The sequence below is a fragment of the Sinocyclocheilus anshuiensis genome, unplaced genomic scaffold, assembly GCF_001515605.1.
Source record: "Sinocyclocheilus anshuiensis isolate Anshui unplaced genomic scaffold, SAMN03320099.WGS_v1.1 scaffold344, whole genome shotgun sequence".
NCBI lineage: Eukaryota > Metazoa > Chordata > Actinopteri > Cypriniformes > Cyprinidae > Sinocyclocheilus > Sinocyclocheilus anshuiensis.
Window position 1 is genome coordinate 709788 of NW_015557066.1, and position 20463 is coordinate 730250.

Consider the following 20463-nt stretch of genomic DNA (forward strand, 5'->3'; position numbering starts at 1 on the left):
GAAGGTTGTAGTGCTGTTGAAATGGCAACCAGCATTTCAAAGCTTGGTTTGAACACCACAGTTTGAGCATTAGTGAAAATGAACAGTTGTGGCTTACTTGACTTTAAAAAGAGAGAGAGAACCAAAATGTGGGCACTTGGAAAAGTGTGTAGACAGGCAAGACAAGACAAAAAACAAAACAAAAAAACATTCCTTTCCTCAGTAACACAAAAGTACTCAACCAAGCAGGGCCTATGCTACAAGCTATGATCTTCACAGGAGAAGTTGAATAACTTGTGACTAGTACCATTTGCATTTTTTTAATATTTAGCTACTTATGGTGAAATCTCACTAAACTACAGCAGCAGAAATCAGTTACTTTCAGCGTGATTTTAAAAACAGTGTGTTGACCTTCCTGAGTGAACAAGAAAAGGTGAGTGATAAATGATTATTTTTTTAAATTGCAAGTAGCAGTTGATATCAATGCCAATTTGTAAAAGCTATGGCAGTTCCAATGCCATTTCAATTGACAATACTTATCTTAGCAAAAGAAATAGCACGTAGTGATTGTAGGGCAGCATGAACTGTTTTAGGATCAGTACACAATTTCTCACAGCTTGATTCATTACCTTTACTCATACAATGATGATCCAATCATGCCCTCTACACTAAAAATGACTGCAACAGACAGGTTTTCTGGATTAAAGTGAATATATGAGAGTGTAGAACTGAAGAAAACCTCCTATGTTGTGATGTGTTTCAGGATAAGAGACCGGGATCGCAAATGCCTGACAGCTGGGAGAAGATAGTTAACTTTCTTCAGAGGAAGAATCGGTTTTCCCTTTTTTGCTTGGGGGAGCACCATCATCCAATTCCTTCAAAAGAAACCATTAAGTTGGTTATAAAGCAGAAAACACAGCTGCTATATATAAACTTTTTTTTTTTTTTTAGCTGTAAGCATGTACCTGGGCTGAGTTGGAAGAGTCTAAAAAGTGCTCTGAATCCCCCTGTGACTTGCTGTCCCTTTTGGCTGTTATAGAACCTGATGAGCAGTGGTTTTGTTCTGAAAATAAAGAAGTGCTATTAGAGAGCCCCAAAAATCCAACAGCTCAGACAGATAGAGAAAAGAGGATAATGATCTCGTAGAGGCCTCACTGCAGTGACTAACCACTCTTATGATCCTGAACAGATGAAGGCTGCTTGGAAGGATATTGGTCACTTTTCAAGTCATTGCTGTCATTCTGAGAAGCTGCCATGGGTTCAGGTGCAGGACTAGTGTAGTTGCTGGTCTCTTGCTTCAGTGGGGAGGAGTCTGCAATGGAGCTCTGGTTACTGTTGTCGTCTGTATGTGGAAAACAGAAACACGATTAAAAGGGTGTTGCAAATGATTTGAGAAATGCTTGGAAAAACTTTCAAGCAGTATATGACTGTTAATAGATGGTTACAAGATAGAATAGTATTTGACATCAATTCATCTGTAGTAAAACAGTTTCATCAACCCCCTCTATTGGTTAAGAAGGATAACGGCCCATTGAAAGCCATTAATAATAATAATAATAATAATAATAATTAAAAATGAATAATTGACGTGAAATTACAGGTCATTTCTGGCATACTTAAATATTGCAGAAATCCCTATTAGATCAAATGTTTATGAATCACAAAGATCACAATTTGGTTTAAAAACCACTACAAATTACAATAATCGCCAAATAACATAGCCTAAAAAACACTGAGGATTATTTTGAGATGTGATTGGAGTCTGATAACTCAGGTCTACAGCATTACCATGCATATCCATCATTCCAGGAGAAGAGCTGTTCTCAGGGGTCGTGACCTCAGAGCCATATTTGTCATCTTTGCCTTTCTTCTTGTTTTTGTTCTTCTGTGTGACAGAAATAAGTGCATTGTCAAATGCAAACCTTTTTTTTTTTTTCCAATTAAACCATGAGGAGAATAATGAACCAATTAACAAAATCTAAAAGATATAGTGTAGAATAATATTGGCTTTGTGTGTGTGATGCTACAACTAAAACGTTTAATGATCTGGGCAACCAACACACACACACACACAAAAAGATTTGGAACTAGTAACCACAATGCCACTATGACTTTACCTTTACTAATTTAAAAATAAAGTAAAACAAATATATTTAAAAAAATAATATCATGATATTTTACCTCAAAATATTGTATCAATATTCCAATGCCAATAATCAATATTTTAGTATTGTTTTTTATTCATTTTTGGGAACAAGAGATTTATCTGTTATATTGGCCATAACATGAAAATAATTATTGGGCAATCAGTATCAACCAGAATTGCAATAACAGTATATTATGGTGATTAAAGTTCACTTACATCATCTGACTTGGGCTCTGTCACTGGTACCCACTTGTAGATTCGCAGTGACGTGTCTCCAACAGTCACCCATTTCTTCTCCCTGGAGATGCATGTCATTGTTAGATATCAAAGACGAGACCGAAAACAAATGAGTTTAAAAAGGGATTCATTATTTCAACATTTAAATGTATAGGCATCTCTGCAGAAGTATTTATTGTGCAATATTTCCAGAATATGCAATACAGCTGGTAACATAATCGTCACCTTGGAATTATAAGGTTCTATCTGCCATTTTTGTCAAAATTGAGTTTTTCACATATTCTTATTCTGACAACTTATTTACATTATGTGATGTATTTTTATATTTAAGTTGTGTACATTTTGGGACTGATGTATGAAAGAGACTTGTTCCACATATCACTATATGGAATGCAAAAACAGCTCAATATCTCGAAAACTGCTCAGAATGCAGACAGAACCTTATAATTCCAAGGTGAGGATATCAACAAGGCATCTATACTTTTTTGCTATAAATATACACATTTTAAAGTGAGGTCAAGTCTTTCTGCAATACTGTACTTTGTGGAGACTGAATGGTTGTGTAGAACAATAATAGCTATCGTAATTACATTTACAATTTTAAAATAATTTTACTAGGTCAAATATTAGGACAGTCAAAAGTTCAATCACACTTGTGTTACCAAAAGAATCATTATTTACTCTATGGATAATTTGTATAAGTTTAGCAATATACTGATGTTGTGGTTATTGTTAATCTCATGACTTTTCTGTTGTAAAATGTATTTTAATTTAAGCTGCACTTAAGTTTAAGCAAAATGTTCAGCAGTCCCCGATAAGTGTGAAAGTGAAGGCGAAGCTGAAGCGCCGCGCTGAGTTTAAAACCCCGCGCTTGGATAAAACTTCTCACGCACCGTCGCTCAGAAGCGCGAGTCACTCACTCTCAGATGAGGTGAACAAGTCAAACGTCCGTTCAGCGGCACTTTTTGCTCGGTACGGGTGTATGACTCTAGTTCCCTCATCTCAGCCCGTTCGGTTACTATTCAGCCGGCATTACAGGCTCAAACAGCAAAGCCTTCATGTGACTGCAACGAAATGGCTTCTAGGTTCAACCCACATAAAAAAAATTGAATGGAAGAAAAATGCGATCTACATTTTTCCTAACTAATTTTTAAAAAGCCGACAAAAAGAGCAGCCGCGCGAAGAAACAGCACATCTGACTGAAATTGGAGTGGAATAAACGCTCTCTTTACTTTCATTTCATTGTTTCTCGTTGTCTCTCCTCCCCCACAGGCTTTCTGTACTCTTCGTTAACTGTAGACGCTCTCTTACCATTTCCGCACTTTTTCAATTGCAGCCATAACCCGCTTGATGTCATCTTTCGCCCTGCTCCGCGTCTCCGCTCGAACCGACCTGCCCGACATTACTGCTGTTGCTAAAATATCTTTTTGCTCGCTGCCTGTTTAGACACAATGCGAATGCACACAGCACAGGAGAGAGGCGGGGTTTGTGCGCCTGCGCTGAAGCCAAATGCCCTGGAAGCAAGCAAGAGAAACACGGTCAATGCGGGTACGCGTTTCGCTCCTTTGTTTAGCGAACAGAGCAAAGAAAACGATATTTTAACAGATTGTTGAGTGAGACTAACAAATCGAAACGATGACTACGACATCCACACAAGTGTCTGGAAAAAAAACAGACTGACAATCGACAGTAGGTTGTCAAACAACAACGTTTATTTCCGTGTGATCTGATATCTGCGTTTCAGAAAAGTATTAAACACTCAAATATGAAAATACACCGAAGCAACAGCTTAGTAACCGCAAAAAATACTGCTCTACTAGACAGGCTATAAATCAAACATTTATTTGATTGCATACATTATTAGTTTCAGAAAGGTTGAGATGTTATAGATCGTGCCCATGTTCTTGAGGAAGTTCCTGGGTGGCTGCAGAAACCCCCACGATATCTGTGGCGAATGTCTCCATGCTGATTTCAGGGGGTAGCGCTCTCTCTAAAAGAGATTCTGTGTGGGACAGACAGACATGGGACAGATTAAAACATTGGTAGGCTATATTTTAAAATTCACTAGCAATTTTTTTTGGCCAAACATTCCTTGACATTAAGAAGTTATTCAAATTCTGTGATGGTCATACAGTACAGATGACACATATTATGTCATCTGCAAAGACAAGCTACACTTTTTCATGCACATTTATCTGAACAATCGAAACCCCAAACCACCCCGCTATCAGGTAAAGGTTCCAGGTCCAAGTCTCTACTCCTTTTCAAGTGAGACTACTATCTCAACAGCTGTTTATGAGCAGTTCATTTCATGAACCTGTCGTCAGACCTAGCATTCAGGCAATAAGCCATCAAATTTGTCCATCAGTATGGTGGTTCGCAGGACTTCTGCATACCTGTGAAACTGCCTCCCTCTGCACTAATACCTAAAAGAGTTGTAAATCATTCAGCCAAGTCATGCTCGGTCATATGTTCACCTGAAATGAACATACAAGTAGTTACTATTCTAGCCAAAGTCTTTCTCTGTTAATTATAATAATTCTTTCTCTGGTATCTCATGCAAGTTAACATGTAAAGTACTGATAAAACTCATGAAAATGTATTTACCTCTAGCCTGCAGTAACTCCAGCAGTTCATCCCTGTCAATAGTATATCTGCCCCCCTCGTCTGGCTTTCCAAGCACCTGGAAGGCATTGCACAGCTCCTGTCTGGAAATGCCAGAGGCAGGTCTGTGGTTGACATACAGCTTTATGAACTCCTCCAAATCGATGTCCATCACATAATTTCTGGTTTCAGCATAGCGGCTGAACTTCACCTCATTTTGCATGTCTTCATGCTTCAACAAAACAGAACAACCATGTGTTGACAAAAGATTGAGTGGTAGTCCACATATCGATGACAGATCTGTATGGTAGACTCAACTGGTGATTGCAACAATTCTCGTACCTCTTGCTCTGTGGGATAGAAGCCAAGCGCTCTCATTAAGAAGGGCACATCAGCTAGAGGGATGCGTGTGGACACAAGTCATGTTTCCATGGTGTCAAGGTCCTGATTCTGTAGTTGACAGTAGTAAACAATCCTCCATTTCCTAAAGGACAAATCATAACATTTGCTCTCTATTGGCATCATGAAACTAATTATTAGAATGAAATTAGGTAAATGCTGAAAAACTGCTACAAAAAGTCATTTTTTACCTACATATGGGACAATGAGAAAAAATAAAGCATTAGAACAGAGATCTCAAACCAAGAAGAGCTGTCCATCTCTTCCTCCCTCCAGAAGATTGTAGAAGGGCAGCATGTCCTTCCCTTCTAGAGCAGCTGATGCTTCTAATGATAATGATGATTCGAATGAGTGAAAAGCAGAAGCTAATTCTGTGACCACAGAATTGTGAGGTGGCAAACACAATAAGCCGTACATAGTTACAATTTCAAGCATGTGTCCAAACTATCCTAAAAAAACCTTTTTAAATTCATTATTATACAACTATTATACTAACTACACACGTAATTTATGACCTCATATTAAATGAGCAACTATTTGATATATTATGACTTAGTTGACTAGTCAACTGCAAAAACCAGTGGACTTCTGCATGGGATGCATGTTCTCCAAACTTAGGACAAACTGAGCTCCCATGAAAAGACAGTGCAGTCCTGTCCTCCAGCAGTAAAAGCATATCTACCATCATATGAGCAAGCCAGAGTTGACGCCTGTTGAGTGGCAGATCATTGCAAAGGGCTTGTGAGGGTTTCCATCCAGAGGCAGAATCTGAATGCCAACCTACATCAAAGAGAGAAAACAGGAATGAAAAGGAGATTTAAATCATTAAATCATAGGAAAGGCAATAAAACTGGCATGATGGCTCATGCTGATACAATGTGATCAGTACAGAAGAGTAATTAATATCAAATGCATGGTTTGTTTATGAGGACTGAAACACTTTATGCCTCACCTTGTGTTATATATGCCATGTAACGAAAATTAGGGTCGCCATCCTTAGATGCAGGTAGAATGGCCATCTTTTTCACTGGAGAACCATAAGAGGGCCCGAAGACTGTTTTTCTGTGCAAAGCACACCATCACGAACAGATATACAAAATCAGAAAAAAATATATATTTTTAAATGAGTTAATTTTGAATTTTCAAGAGATTAGAAAAAGAAAATTCTTTGATCTGCAGAGCAACTATGAAAACTGGTTAACAATATAGTAGACTGAAAAAAATATTTCATTTAAATTCAGTACTGTTCATATCAGCATAAAATAATATAACTAAAATATAAATAACATTCCCTTACTTTCTCACTCATTATTCCAGTAGGTGGCAACCAGTGATCATCTTTATGAGGGAGTCATTGAATCATTCACTCTAATCGATTCGTTCAAACATACTGTTCATTCAGGAACAAAATTGTATCTTTCACTCAACCCATTCCTTGAAAACGCTCATTCATTTAGGAACAAAACACTGCCGTGGCTTTGTTTGTAAATATTTCCATAGGCACAGTAAAAACAGACAGTAACTGGCAATATTCTGCTACAATTTTTATTTTAATCCCACCTAGAGCATAAACTGATTTACAGGTCTGTTATCCTAACCCAATTCAATAAATAATAATACTATCCAATAGTTAAGGTTTAGAATGTTAAAGAGGGCCATTTCATTTTCCTATTACCTGTTTATATTGTGTTTACCCTAGCTATGCATAATGTAATATATATTATTCAGTGTGTTTTACTTTAAAAATCGAAGCAATAAAATCAGATTATTATTTTCCCTTTTGGTTGACAGCCTATTTAATTATTTTGAGCTTCAGGAAACCTGTAAATCCACTGACCTTTAAGTTAGTATTACCTCACTTAACATGAAATAATTTCCCTTCACTTATGGATGATGACAAATGTACTTAGGATCAATCTTCTATTCCTTTGACCGTAGTCATAACAGAGATGTTTATCTTAACAGAATTACTAACTTATTTCCCTTTTGGATCAGAAGAATGTCATATTAATAAAATATCTTTAAATCCCATTCTATTATCCAATTTGAGGTTTGTGTATTAATTTTTTCCATTTTAGTTTCTCTACGAATCACTTTGAGACAGAATGGTTTGGCTTTTGGTTCATTTGAAATTATGCAAACAAATCAACCAGATTGCTGTTATTTCAGTGCTATTTCTATTTGCTCTACCTATAGGAAAACTGCAAACCTGCACATTTTGGAGGTAGCATTGAAGAGCTTCATCTTATACAGGTTGGAAGCTGTAAGGAGGAACTGTTCGGGGTGTCAGAGGAGGATACCACACCATAAAAGTGGGCACAGCACTTTGCTCAATACGATCAGAACTCACGATTTCACCACTGTTCTGCAGATCATACTCCACCTGTTTAGAACAGACAGGATAGATGTGATACGTTTAACACAGTTCAACAAGATAAACACATACTAAGGCAGCAAGATCGTACAGGAACACAGGGACTCACCAGCATGCGATCCATGCCAAGAGAGAGGAGGCGAGGCGAGGCTGACTGTTGTCTAAATCCACTCCAAACAGCAGGCCCTGAATGGGTTTATAATGTGAGTGGTGCCTGCCTTGGTACTTCCAAATCTCCTGGGTCCCCTCTTTACATCGACGGAGCAATATCACAGCTTTTCCAGTGTCCTGAAATAAGAAAAATACATATAGGAAATATAGATCTACATAAAAAAATGCCCTCATAAAATCTGGAACATGAAGTCCACTTAAAATGGTAGCAACATATTTGTGCCAAAAACAGCCATATTTAAAGATTTTAATTTCACACCATTTGTCAATGTGACAGGTGCACAAAACAGTCTGTGCTGAAATGTGCAGTACAAACTTAAACAAAAATGCAACTCCTACTAACTGCAGCAGCCAGGTAGCGTGAGTCCAGGGAGAAAGTGAGATGGGTAATGCTGTCCTGACTGTACTGCAAACACTCTTTACCATCACTCTGAAGTGTACAGGCATCAATAATCTGCAAAGCCCCACTGGCAAAGCCCACCGCCAGATAAAAACCTAGAACATGACATACATACACATGCATACTCAGATGGATTTTTAATATGTGGTAAATGCAACACTCTCTTAAACTCTCTTTAAAAAGTCTTAAACTCTTAGACAATGTGACATTAAACAACATGAAATGTAAAATATTTTTACATATATGAACTGTATTATACTAATATGAGTGAGTTCTTGTTTTCTAGTTCACCTTGTTGATCGTAGGTAGGTAATACACTGGATCTGTTTGTGGGGCTGGAAGACCCTGCTGCAGGTTGCCTCTTTACGCTCATAATCCCAAACCTTAATGGTGCCACTGTGGCTGCCCATAGCTACTAGTGGCTGTTTAGGATGGCAGGCAACTGCTTCCAGAGGTTCTGCATGTTCCTTCAGAAGGGTCTGTGGAACATTTCTCTGTGCATAAACATGTACTGCAGTTGCATGAGTTTCTGTAAATGGAAGGAGAGAAACATTTTATTGCATTATAGAGTTTACAATTGAATGATGTTGCCACTATATGCCTGCCTTCAAATGGTAGTATAAACAGATAAAAATTAATAGTATGGTTAATACCATACTTTAAAGAGATAGTTCACCCAAAAATTTAAATCCTGACATCATGTACTACCCCCTCATGTTGTTCCAAACCTTTGTGAATTACCGTCATCTGTGGAACACAAAAGAAGATATTTTGAGAATGTCTCAGTGTTTTTGTCCATACAAATGGAAGTCAATGGTCACCAAAACTTTTGGTTACCAACATTCTTCAAAATATCTACTTTTATGTTCAGCAGAAAAAGTTATACAGATTTGGAATGACATTCTGGCGAGTAAATAAGCAGAATTGTAATTTTTCCCCTTTACGCATACTCACTGACCAAATTGAATATCTAAATGTACTTTTTTTTTTACATGGATGGGTGCATCCAATCTAAGCACCGCACTCTTGTTAGCAGTTTTAGCTTTTAACTGAGGACTTGAAATGCATCATATTGAAATAAATGCTAATTCAGTGAAGGAATGTTTTTTTTTCTAAAAGGTTTTTAAACATTCTTTTCATATAGAATAATTCATATTTATTATCCTGACTTGCACATAAAATACACACACACACACACACACACACACAAAAGCATTATTTTATTATGGCACATTTATAATGAATCTGAGTCCCTCACTTTATGACAAATGGCTTGGCATCCAGTGTGCAGTCATTTGGATATCCCAGGCCACTAATGGAGGGCTTTTCTTTGGAAAAGGAGATGGATCTGATGGGATCCAAGCTAAACTCATTGTACACGTTGATGAGCTTGAGATTTCCATCATAGAATTTGATGTGGCCATTCACGTCGCCTGTTACTATAAAACTTGATAGTATACACATAATATAATTGCATTAAATAATGTCAGACAGGATCGACATCAAATGGATAGCAAAGTGTAACACAGCAGGTGAAAATGAAATAGGCTTTAGGAATTTATTTGAAAAATCCTAATGCAATCATTTGCCATATACTGTATCTACTGTATGTGTCATATATACCTGTCAGTCAAAGTCAGTACAGTGATTGCTTCCTTCTGGAGAGGCACAAGTTTTATGGCTTTCCTCTCTACTGGTTGATGAGAGACAGATTCAGTCTGCTTGTCCCAGAGAACTATATTCCCAGCAGAGGTGGCTGTAAAAGCCTGCACACCATCGTAGTGGAAGATGGACTGGCTCAGGGAACCTAGCACCATACTGAAGGTCTGAATGGGGACAGATTTGCAAGAGGTCAATGCCAAAGGCAGAGAAGAATAACATCACAACAGCACAAAAATTCAGTCTGATGAAAGATTCTTCTTCCAACCTGTTCAGTAATTTCAGGAACTGAGTATTCCAGATGTCCCCTTTCCTGAGCAGCAGAATGCATTATTATATACAAAGACAACTAAACTAGTAAATCAGTAATGTAAATAAATAATTAATTCCTACCCAGTTGTAGAAGAGAACCTGAGTGCCGCTGTTGCTGACCAACTGTGTGTTGTCAGAGGGATTGAAAAGTATTTGATTCTGGGAAAACATGGAAAAAGTTTATTTAATGTTTGATGTGACAACCAGTATTCCTAAAAAAACAATAAATGTGGAATTAAGACATTGTTGTTCTACAACCCCCTATGTGTTGCCTCTGTGTAATAACCACATCAACACACAATTTTGCAACATACCTGGCAACCATATTTTGGACTGAGGTCAACTTGACATTCTGGGCTTTCACTTTCATCTGTCCAGTTCCAAACACACACTCGCTGAAACACAGTAAAAAAGTACACAGACCAGTGTATTTGTAGCCTGTGATAATATTCTGTTATTTCATTTGATCTTTTTACTGCAATCATCTTTGTTAAGCACATTTCACTTAACATAATAGATGTTCAGACCAGTGCTGCTCCAGCTCCAACAGTCGCTAGATATTTTGAATCCTTTTGATAGGGCCAAGGCAGAAACTCCTCCCTCTGGATGACAGTCAAACAATGTCCGCACAGTAATCCTGCAACATGTTATGGACTGGAATGAAATGAAAATTCACCCTGTCTATTTTGTAAATGCATGTTATAGATCCTATTGTGAATGACACATAATTTTGACCTCATAATTCTTAATCAAAATGTCATAGCTCGATTTTAGGGTGAAACGACAGACTTCTCTCTGATGACATATGCCAGACTTATCCAATAATTGATTCAGCCTAAACCCCACCCCTTTCTTACAATCAACTGCAAGCTTGCATTCAGCCAATTTGCCTCCATCCAATTAACAACCGATGGATAGAACCAAGTCCAGCCCAACATTTTTTTCTTTTTGATAATCTTTTTAACTTGGATGTATGTCACAATACAGGGGAAAAGATTTGTTGCTACTTCCGTTTCATTGCGACTTTAACAGGTTTTTGGAAAACATATTCGAGACCATCAAGCAGATTTACAAAAACGATATTAATGGAATGTACAATATTTGGGTCAGTGTTACCCAATATAAGCATCCCATATGATAACTAGACTGTCTTGGCCCATGCCCATGTCTTCACTAGCACACAAACAGGTGATTGGACTGCAGTGGCCCTGTAGACACCGAGCAGCACATAAATAACATGTTTACAATAAGATTTTAGGCTTTAGGTTACATTTACTTTATTGTCATTTACTTCCTTAGTTCATAGATAGCCGTATGAGCCTCGTACTTGTAACAGATGCTGAGAATTTGATGTGTGATCATACATGACAGCAACATGAGCACAAATATACAAGATGACAAGTCTGTCTTCATCCTGCAGGCTGAGAACAGGTAGTTTGATTCATCCCATAAGTCCATTCAAGGACCTGCAAATGCAAAGCACAAAGATTTAGATACAGGTGTGAGTAAACTGAGGTTTAGTTATAGCATTAATACGTTTTTGCTTTTTGACAATAATAGAATTTTTACTTCACAAGATCATTATAGTTTCTTGTATAGTATTGTTAGTTCCTAAAGCAAACTCTCATGCATATTATATGACTTCTTGTCATTGTGAAACATTAAATATTTTTTTTAAAAGACACTGTGACATAACATTGCAATTGCATTGTGGACGACTTAATTAAAGGTAATTAAATGGGTAATTTGATCAAATCATTACCACAGCCAGGGTGGGTTTTGGTTGTGGTCTCTTTGGGAATGACAGACAGTGATGTGGCTGTGTAAACTTGAGAGGAAAAGCTGGAGAATAACAACCAGATTCACGATGTTACAGATGGAACCACCAGAATCTCTGCGCCTGTCGGTTAGCCAGGCTACTTTAGACTGTGCAGTCGAAAACATTACCTATTCCAAAGGTCTGTTTTTAAAAAGTTTAAATTTGAGTAATAGGCGAACATAAGTGCAATAATACTTGTAATCTTACCAATACGAATGTCTCTAGTTGTTCTTTACTTATCCAGTCTAATTACCCCACGCATAACGTTGCTAAGATACGGTCACACGTGATCCTTCATAAGAGGCGGTGAAGTACCGTACTGAAAATAGAGTGAAATAGTAGGAAAATGTATCAGTATGTATAAAACAGTTGTGCTGTTTAATATTTCTAAGGAAAATATATTTTTTCAGGATTTTTTTTTGTGAATAGAAAGTTGAAAATAACAGTATTTTTTAAATTTGTATTTTAATGCATTCTTTCTGAACAGAGTAGCTAGCCTATTAATTTCTTAAAAAAAAAAAGAAACGGTTAAACTTTTCAACGGTGGTGTGTATTTGTCAGTTTTTAGATTTTTGGGCTAAATGTTAACAGCAAAACAGTTATGAAACACTAAACCGTTTTTGAATAAGCAAATAAATAAATAAATTAATATTTATAATATATATAAACATATATAAACATTGCTAGAGTTTCACTACTAGTAAACAAGCACTTGTAATATTTAAAAGTTAATAAATTAGCCCTGGTTTCCATATACTTTGCAATATCCAGTTTATTATATGTGTGCTTCTTCACTATCAAATGTATCTGAATTTTTTATTTGTTTCTCTTCACAAAATGTACAAAAGTGAACTCAGTTTACCCAACTGCTGTCAATCAATTAAGTATGTATAACCAACACCTCGTTTAAAAATGAGTGAATAAATATATTTCTCATGACTTCATTTTTCTACAAGATTAGGGACCAACAATGACATGGAAAAACCTTTTCTGGATGACCATATTTTTGATCAACATAAATCAAGGGTATTGGGTTTAATGAGGATAACAATGTTTTTAACAATTGCGTAGACTTGTCTAAAGACAATCAAAACGTAGAATAAAACAAACAATCAAACAAATAAAATGATAACGGCATAGTGCTCAAGGAATTTAGCAGTGAATATTACACAAGTCACCTGGCCTACTAGTGTCAGCACGAACGCTCAAAGTGATCCGTGCATTTGCTGAAAATAGTGCGCTGTACATTAGAGCAGCGTTCATCAAAACCCACTTTCATTCATTCTCAGTATCAACTAAATAACGTATCACGTTGCAGACATATTTACAGTAATTACTGATGATCATTTCTCTTTAGAACAAATTAAACAGTCTAAAGGAGTACACACATTCCAGGATGTGTATATATCCTTCCGCCACTTTTTGTGGCTTTTCAGACTGTTTAGGTCTGTCGGTCAGTGCTGAAGCCGCGCGTGAACTGTGTGTATCACTGTAATTATCGCACTTAAAATAACAAAAAAAGTGAAATTACCGGGTTGGTATTTTAGTTGACATCTAAAACATATGGATCGTCCGCGCTTTGGTTTTAAAACGGGCTAAACTGTCTCTGTTTAGGAGGAAATAAATCAGCAGAGCTAGCTGAAGTAGCAGCAAGCGTTAGTGGAGGCTTGAATAACTGGAGGAGTAACGTTACTCGTTGGCTGTCACTACGTTAGATCAACTGTCAGCTAACGCGTCGAATAGCATATTCCGCACTCGTTCGCGGTGTAAAACGGGTTTTTCAAACAATCAGAAAGCTCTGCTCAAGCTGTCGTTTATGGGATCACCATGTCCATGAAGCCGCAGGCCGGTGGTAATCGCAAACCCGGCGGAAGCAACAGTGGAGCCGCAGCGGCCTCCGGTACCGGGGGAGCAGGAGGAGGCGTCGGACGCCAGAACATAGGAAGGTGAGTGCCGAATCTGCAACATAACGGGGTTTTAATTTGGAGGACGGGCGAGCGTGAACCTACGGGGGGATGCGGCATGCCTGCACTTGTGTCGTACTTTAAAATCGCAGGTTGTGAAGTTGCAGTGGTCGGGATTGAGCGCAAGTAGGCCGATATAGGCCAAGTTCACAGGACGGAGATTCACACGTTAATGGACACACAGCCATCGCGGTTATAAAATAACAGCTGATAGCGGACATTGTATTCGTGAATATTTGACGGGCGGGTTGTCTGCTGGGATGAACACGTTCAGGATGAATTGTGTCTTTTTGCCGGTGAAATATGACTTTGTCCCACAGGACAGATGCATTTTTAGCATTTCCGACTGTATTATCGATTGAACGGGTTTCACATTTGAATAACCTTAAAATAAATGATTTGCGAGCCATAAAATGAGAGTATCAGAACAGCAGCAATACAATTCATCGTAGTGTTGTTAGCTAGCTAACTAGCCACCATTTATTTGCTTATACTATCGCTTATCCACATGTCAGTCTATTTGTTGATACATTTAATTTAGGAATAGCTCAAAATGCAATCAGGAGCTCTTTATAAGACGATCACATTATTTCTACATCGTTTCATCGTTTGCCTTTGACTTGTGTCAATCCCAACAAAAATAAAAAGGTGGTTACAGATGCGTCATGTTTTTGCTTTGATGTTTCTTATCTGTCTAACGTTTAAGGCCTGTCAGCTGATTTTTAAACCGCTCTGAGGGCCCGAGAATCGGCGTTATGGGAATTTCATCATCCCATATGAGAAAGTCACGTGTTAGCGCTCTGTCACTATTGAGAATGACATTAACCCAGCTTCCGTTTTTATATTATATTTTATTTTATTATTTTTTTTTATGCATTTGGTCAGCTCGAGGACCGCGTCTCTCCCGTTACTGTCTATTTGGGAAACGAACGTTTCACGGCTGGAACTATTTGTCAGTCGCGCGCATTTCCGATGAGAGGCGGTGCGCGCTCACACGGGAAAGTCAGACCACTGTATCAACCTTGACGTTTCCAAGAGGTTGCGTGTATTCAGTCCGTCCTTGCTAGATGACATTTGTGTAAGTGTGTTCCTTTAGAGCATGTTGTGATACTCGATTAATATTGTTACGATGTAGTGTGCTGTAAATGTACGTTGAAATGTTTAGTCCTACAGCCTGCGAAGCAGAGAGGCCTTTATTCGCATCGCATAGTCACACTGCATGGTGGAAAATGTCATTCTTGTTTACACGGAACAACAAGCGTATTATGACTTGTAGAATCTGTGGGAATCGTGAGTGGTGCAGCGAAGCCTTACACCGCCTGTAATGCAGCATTTGATTTGTACTTTGTCTGCTGAAAAAGACTGTCGTTCACAGCTTTTATTCTCTGATTTAATTGAATGGACTGGAAGCACTTGATAGTTTTTGTACCCAGGTCATGTGCACTGAACTCATTCTTGTTGCACATTAGAGGCCTCATTGGTATTTCATCCTACATGTGTATATGAACACTTTATAATTTAGGAGCTCTCATTCTTGCATGTTTGAGGTATAATGTTGTCAGTGGCTATGAATCACGTCCTCTCAGTGAAATGCTGATTTTTCCTAAGCCTGTTGTTTGGGAACTTCACAAGCGCTTCTTTGCACAATGAAATGCATGAAGCATATGATTATCTGTCACTCCCTTGTCATTGCAGTTCTGGGTGTTTGCCAGTGCATGTGCGATCGATAGCTCCACCGGTATCACATGAATTCTTGTTCCAGGCAAAAACGTTTTTTGGCTCTGCAAACAGTGTATACAGCATGTCAAACATTTCCATGTATCCATCTGATGATAAGTTATCTATTATCAAGCTTATCATTCGTGCTGTTTCCTTTCTTCCCAGAGGACGCAACAATGCCAAAGGACCCTCCACTGCAGTGAGTGGTAACTTTTCTTTCAGTTTCTTTTAGGGCTGTGCAATTTACTACACAGAGCCGTAGTTAATTGACAATTAGGCAATATCGCGTTCATAATCGCAGATGAATCGCATTCGATTATGAACACGATATCGCCTAGCTTGTCAGTGAACTACGGCTCTGTGTAGTAAATGCTGCTCCATCTGAAAGCAGGTGATGGCGATTTACTACTAATCACGGAACCGGCTTTACTGAAGAGATGCGCATGACAATCGCATGAGATGCGCTTGACAATCGCATGCGATTAATTGCACAGCCCTAGTTTCTTTTATTTATTCATAACATTGAATTTCTAAATTAACTCAAATGTAAAATTTTGCTCTCCATTTCAAATAAGCCGAGTGAGAAAACATGAAAAAGTCCCCTGTTGAACTGTATATCAGCACATTGAACGCTGCTCAACCAACTAAATTAGAGGGCCGAAATTAACTGTTACAATTTAATATCATCTTTACCGCAGCCCAAAATAATGTATTTTTTTTTTAAATTATCTTTAAGGTGGCCTTCAGTGGAGTTTATGCAAACATGAGAATGGTTCATGTTTTGACCTCAGTTGTGGTGAGTCCAAAATGCACAAGAGTGAAAAAATGCTTGTTTGTTCATATTGCAGCTGTTATATTTGTTTCTGTTTTTATTTTATCATTCTCTTTACCAAAATAAAACCAATACAATCTTACTGAAATTTGTTTTTGTGCTTCACCACTCAACAGGGAACCAAATGTGAACTTAAGGTTAAAAATGGGCTGATCTATGAAGGAGTTTTTAAGACCTATGGCCCAGAGGTGAGGAGAAGAGATTCTGTGGCTCTAATCTCAATCATTTAAATCACTGGGCATCAAAATCATATTCACTTTTATTCTACTTCTATGCACATATGACAATTTTTCCCCTCTTTTTATATGGCTTTGTTCTGTGCGTCTGCAGTGTGACATTGTCCTGGATGCTGCACACAGGAAGAGTGTAGAACCCAGTGTGGGCCCTCGCCGTGAGGATATTGTGGAGAGCATCATCTTCAAGTCCTCAGATGTAGTCGTAGTTCATTTCAAAGATGTGGACCTCAACTATGCCAAGAAAGGTGAGACCTTTGTCAGAGAAATGTCCTTGCTTTGTCCTTGCTCCTTTAAGTGGTTCCTTTAAAGGTATAAGCTCTGAAAAGATGTAGTATAGATGCTGTGTAGGTATAAACTGCCAAAGCCAATTAATTTAAGAACACAAATAGCAGGAAAACTGATCCATTTACTGACATCACAACAAATATCTTAATTTCTTGAATATAAAGGTGTATATAATTGTATGTAATTCTATTCATTGCAAAGTGTGACTTAAAATGATGCTTTGAGTTGGCATCAACCAACAGAACAGTTTTTCAAGATGTTAAGTCAAGATGTTTTTTATTGCTTAAACTAGAGCCATCCGTTATATTTTACTGCAGATGGGGTGATGTGTATTTAGGGCACTGCAGTATATGTATTTTATAGAAGACTGATATGATTAGACTGTGGTTAGAAATTAAAAATCAAATATTTTAATTGCACTGTGTATTCTATTAGCCAGTGGAAAAGTACAAAGAACAGAACAAATGTGCATGTGCAATTCATTCTTTATGAACTCCTGACTATTATTACGGTAATTTTTGGATAAAATAATCCTGTAATGTACAACCCATTAGTTATATCCCATGATTGCTAAAGTTTTTCAAGGAATTTTCTCATGGTTGACAACAGTTCAGTGGCATTGTTCAGTTCCACATATTTATTTTAGTTTAACACCTATTCTTTTTATAATCTATGATGATTATTCAGACACATTGTCTCTTTATTGGCTGCTTTTTTTTAAGACACTTCAGGTTAAGTTAGTTGTTATAGTTGAGTTACAGACTGTCACTAATGAGAGGGTGTGGTGTTTTGCTGTTTGTTTGTAAGCATGAGCCAAATGGGTCTAATATCCAGTGAAACTCTTTACACTAAATACAAAGCAACCACGTCTGTATTTACACTGTCAACCAATTCAGATTTTTTGGTAGTGTCAGCTGCAGATCAGATTTTGTTACATGCTTGCAAACAAACATATTGAATCGGATATTTATTAACAACAATTTTTGGTTCTAAATCTGATATATATTCAGTATCTGGTCATCCATATTTCTCAATTTTGTGCTTAATGTTTACTGTAAGGGAATATTCATTACAGCAAGGAGATGTTTTTTTTAATGTTTTTTTTATTTTTTAAACCTTTAAATGAATGTAAATCAGTACACAAATAGTTGTAATAGTTGAATTATACAGGGTTTCCGTAGTTCAATTAAAAAGTCTTAAAAGTCTGAAATTTAAAACTCCTGATTTTAGGACCATTAAAATGTCTTAAATATGCGTGTTTTTTCTGCCTAGGCATTACATCATGAGATGATATCTTAAATTTGATCAAAAATATAACCGTATAGTGCAACTTGGTTGTTACATCTTGTTTACATATATGACATTTTGCGCACTTCACCAGAGGTGAGTGAGTGGGGTAGGGTGTGTTTGATTAAAATTATCTGTGAAATATGATGTGTTGAGATTGTGTGAGCTTGTTCTTTATATGCGTTGGGATGTGCGATATATATGGTCTACAATAATATCGTAATTATTGCTTTAACAATGTTCGAGCTGACATCGAGTATGTCACTCTGCCAAAAGAGAAACAACAAAAACATGGCTTGAGAGTTTAAATTTTTACTGTGTGATGCATGCATTTTTATGTCAAAAATTCAAGATATACATGAGAATTTTTACCCCCTGGAGTTTTTGTCTTATATTTTTATAAAATGATGTGGTGATGTAGTGTAATCTCACACAAACAAGAGTGCTTTTCCCAAATATCAGCAGGAATGCAAATATAATATGGAGTTTATACAACACTTCAATAACATTGTGAGTTTTAGGCACAATATTGTAATAACACACACATAGGGCTGAAACGATTCCTCGAATACCTCGAGTAACTCGAATACAAAAAATCATCGAGGCAAATTATTGTCCTCGAGGCTTCATTTAGTCCATTTACTGTAACTACACACGGAACACCGTGTTTCCTCACGGACCATTATTACTGACGCACAACCCAATAAACGCTGGACCATACATAGACTGTAAAAAAAAAAGCGCTGGACATATTTAAGATCGTAAATCAATATGGTGGCTACTGGCTAGTTATGTTGTCCCTACGTTTGCTATGTTTTGTGAAAGACTAAGCGTCATTATGTATAAAAATACCACAGAAAGAATGTTAGTCAATATCACAAGAAGAGTGCCAGGTTTCACCTCTAAAATCAGCATGATTACAAACGTGATTTTATTCAACAGTTCAATAAACAAGAAGGTAATATTAAGAGACTTATGTTTTAGACACTATATTGCCTGTTTTTGCTTTATTTTGCCAAAAAAAAAATTCAAACACAGTCACAGCGCTGTTTTGCGTCTCTGAGCAACATGATGGCTTTTTGCTCTATTTTTCCCAAAAAAAAAAATCCAAACACAGTCACAGCGCTGTTTTGCGTCTCTGAGCAACATGATGGCATTTCGTTCCTGAATGAATCAACCGTTTAAATGATTCGGTTAAATCGCAATGACTCACTTCTTAACAGTGACTTGCTGCCACCTGCTGGCGGTTTTAATTTCACATTTAAAGTCCCCTGTAAAGGCAATATTAAATATGTGTTCTGAGTTTGTCACACCACAGAAAAATATATTATTAACCACTCAGCCAAATTTGAATGATGAAAAAATCCTCCAAGTAAATAAAATAAGTGATCAAAATCTTGAAAAAATGGGCGGTATCCTCTGCTCTCAAACACGCCTGAATGGTAGCAGCTTAATTGGATTTACAAAACCATACATGTTTGAGCCTCCAGAGCTAGAATCCGAAATCCGATACCGGCTACCCGAGAATTTACCAGTAACAGCGGATTATCAGTGAATCCCAGTTGTCTCTGATAAAAGTTTATAAATTTATCTGGTGTAAAAACTGCAGAGGCGGGTTTTGGTGGTGACCTTCAGCTTTCCATCAAGGTGGCTCGTCACAAAATTAATCCAACTCTTTTTGATATAATCATTATTAGGAAATTTAAATAAGGACACCGAGCTGTTTTGTATGTTATCGCAACCAGGAAATACGCATTTCAGTGACAAAGGCATAGCTAGCTAGCAAACTGTGTAGGCTGTGTGTTACTAACGGTACTGACAACTCGCAATTGAGCGGGTGAACTGATGCGAATGTGCTCTAGTTATAGTGTTAGGGGAGGGGCCATGGCTCGGGGGCTCCAGTGCGTCATCGAACCCCCTTTTTAGCACCACCCAGTACTACATAGTTCACAGTCTTTGTAATGTGTTTTAGCAATACATTTGTAACTTTTATAATGCATTCAGAAACAATTCTCAGAATTGACTTTACAGGGACTTTAA

General features: G+C 37.5%; 2 protein-coding genes and 1 pseudogene across 12 annotated transcripts in view; 1 reads left to right on the forward strand and 2 right to left on the reverse strand.

Moving 5' to 3' along the window:
* Positions 1-89: 89 nt before the first annotated feature.
* Positions 90-3948, reverse strand: LOC107676671 (B-cell CLL/lymphoma 7 protein family member A-like). Its single transcript, XM_016471296.1, has 6 exons — positions 3674-3948; positions 2342-2423; positions 1768-1864; positions 1148-1321; positions 945-1042; positions 90-854 (listed from the first exon to the last, which is right to left on the reverse strand). Exons 1-6 carry the CDS (start codon positions 3763-3765, stop codon positions 789-791), a joined length of 609 nt encoding a protein of 202 aa, XP_016326782.1. The 5' UTR covers positions 3766-3948; the 3' UTR covers positions 90-788.
* LOC107676635 (WD repeat-containing protein 66-like) lies at positions 3795-13102 on the reverse strand (annotated as a pseudogene).
* Positions 13103-13521: 419 nt separating this feature from the next.
* Positions 13522-20463, forward strand: part of LOC107676658 (ataxin-2-like) — a 29661-nt gene continuing 22719 nt past the window's right edge. For 4 of the 11 annotated variants that reach the window (XM_016471262.1, XM_016471263.1, XM_016471266.1 and 1 more), the window contains exons 1-5: positions 13523-14046; positions 15949-15982; positions 16520-16579; positions 16732-16803; positions 16946-17096. In XM_016471262.1, coding sequence (XP_016326748.1) covers positions 13928-14046; positions 15949-15982; positions 16520-16579; positions 16732-16803; positions 16946-17096 — 436 coding nt within the window. In that variant the 5' untranslated portion in view covers positions 13523-13927. Of the gene's footprint in view, positions 14047-15116; positions 15143-15948; positions 15983-16519; positions 16580-16731; positions 16804-16945; positions 17097-20463 lie in introns of those variants that run through there. The other 7 variants (XM_016471265.1, XM_016471272.1, XM_016471268.1 and 4 more) reach the window with 4 other exon arrangements.